The sequence below is a fragment of the Oryzias melastigma genome, unplaced genomic scaffold (genome assembly GCF_002922805.2).
Source record: "Oryzias melastigma strain HK-1 unplaced genomic scaffold, ASM292280v2 sc04694, whole genome shotgun sequence".
Lineage (NCBI taxonomy): Eukaryota > Metazoa > Chordata > Actinopteri > Beloniformes > Adrianichthyidae > Oryzias > Oryzias melastigma.
The window spans coordinates 1-1,666 of NW_023421262.1; the positions used below are offsets into that span (position 1 = coordinate 1).

Sequence of the window (1,666 nt, forward strand, 5' to 3'; positions counted from 1 at the left end):
CACCCTCAGTAGGGGCTGGCTAGATCCCACCCTGGTCTGACGGTGACTTTGAACAAGAAAATGAGGTTGAGCATCAATTAGAATCAAAACGAAGATGACCAGCCTCTCAGCAGCACAGGCATGCTGCGGTGGGATGACGCCTGTCAGAAAAATAGAAAAATAAAATTGGCTTAATGATTTGGAGCACGCTATAGATTCAGTCACTGATGATTTACAAAGTGGAAGAAATATTGTTAATTCACAGCAAAAAAACCAAAAAAAATATACTTTGAGAATTTAAAGTCAATCAGGGCTGCTCGTTCCTGGTCCTCAAGATCTACCACCCCAACTGTTTTCCAGATTTACAAGCCCTACTAGCAGCTGATTTGCTCTATCAGAGGACTTCACATTCTGATGACATCACACTTCTTGATGACATCACACTTCTTGATTACATCACACCTCTTGATTACATCACACTTCTTGATGACATCACACTTCTTGATTACATCACACTTTTTGATGACATCATAAGTCATCACAATGATGTTTAACTTGATAAAATCCTAATTACATCAAAAACATCAGAGTTCATTTAAATGTTTGATGACATCACACATCATCACAATGATGACGTTTAACCGAAGAAAAGTCTCTGTTCTACAGCTAGAAAACGGAAAAAGTACTCATATTTGAGAAGAGATTAGAAACGAAGGAAAAATTGGAGTTAAGGCAGAAAAGATGGCTGAAAGAAAGGACATGAATGAGGTTGCTGAGAGCAGCCAAAACATGAGGGCAGAGACTAAAGACAACGATCTGCTAGACATGATGATCATCAAGATGAGGTATATCAGAGAAATGATTGCTTCAATGACTAAACATCATGGAGTCTTGCTGTCAGAATACCAAAATTATTTGGAGTTTGAACAGAAGATAAACAAAATGTTAACCACATTTGACACTGGGCCAAAAGAAAACAAGGATGCCATGGACTCAGTAAAAAAGGATCTGTTCAAAATAAAAACACACATTGGCATTGAAATGGAAGAAAACAAAATCACTCGGCAAAGAAGTCAAAAATACATTAAAATCTTACACAGAATTCTAGCTCAACTTAAAATAGATGTGAGAGAATTTGCTGAGAGAACTGGAAACACAATCCAAGTTTCACTAGAACTTCAAGATGACTGCGACGAATGTGTCGGAAGAAGTGAAATGATTCTGAATTTGAAAATAACTGAAAAACGTTGGGAATCAGTAGTAATTTCTTATCAGCAACAGTGTAAGGACAATGTTCGCGATGCTCACGAAACAACCAAAAGCTTTACTAATGAGCTTGAGCAAAAGATTCAGAATCAGAGACTTCAAGCAAAAAATAAGATTTTGTTTTCTAAGACCAAACGACAACAGAAAATAATTGCATCTCAGAAAAAAAAGATAACTCTGCTGAAAAGCAAAATTGCTCTTAAGCAGAGGCAGGTCAATGAACTTGACCAATTTTCTAGAGATCAGGAGGAATCACAGGTCCAGGAAGAGGACAGAGAGCCTAGTGTTGGCCAGAGGAGTCCCTGTGCTGAAGATGCTCATCAACAATCGGATCAGACGGATCCTGAAGAAAACCCTCTCCCTTCAGACAGGGAAGAAAAACAGACAGGGTTCTTTGGTAAAGCTATGCTTGGCTTGGGCG

At 38.5% G+C, this 1,666-nt stretch overlaps 1 protein-coding gene across 1 annotated transcript; it reads left to right on the forward strand.

Annotated features, from left to right (window-relative positions):
• Positions 1 to 654: 654 nt before the first annotated feature.
• On the forward strand, positions 655 to 1,666 carry LOC112139880 (the record flags this gene model as incomplete). The annotated part of the gene is given in 1 exon segment (XM_024262720.2): positions 655 to 1,666. A coding segment is annotated over 1 exon segment (946 nt), but the record flags the coding sequence as incomplete, so codon positions are not given.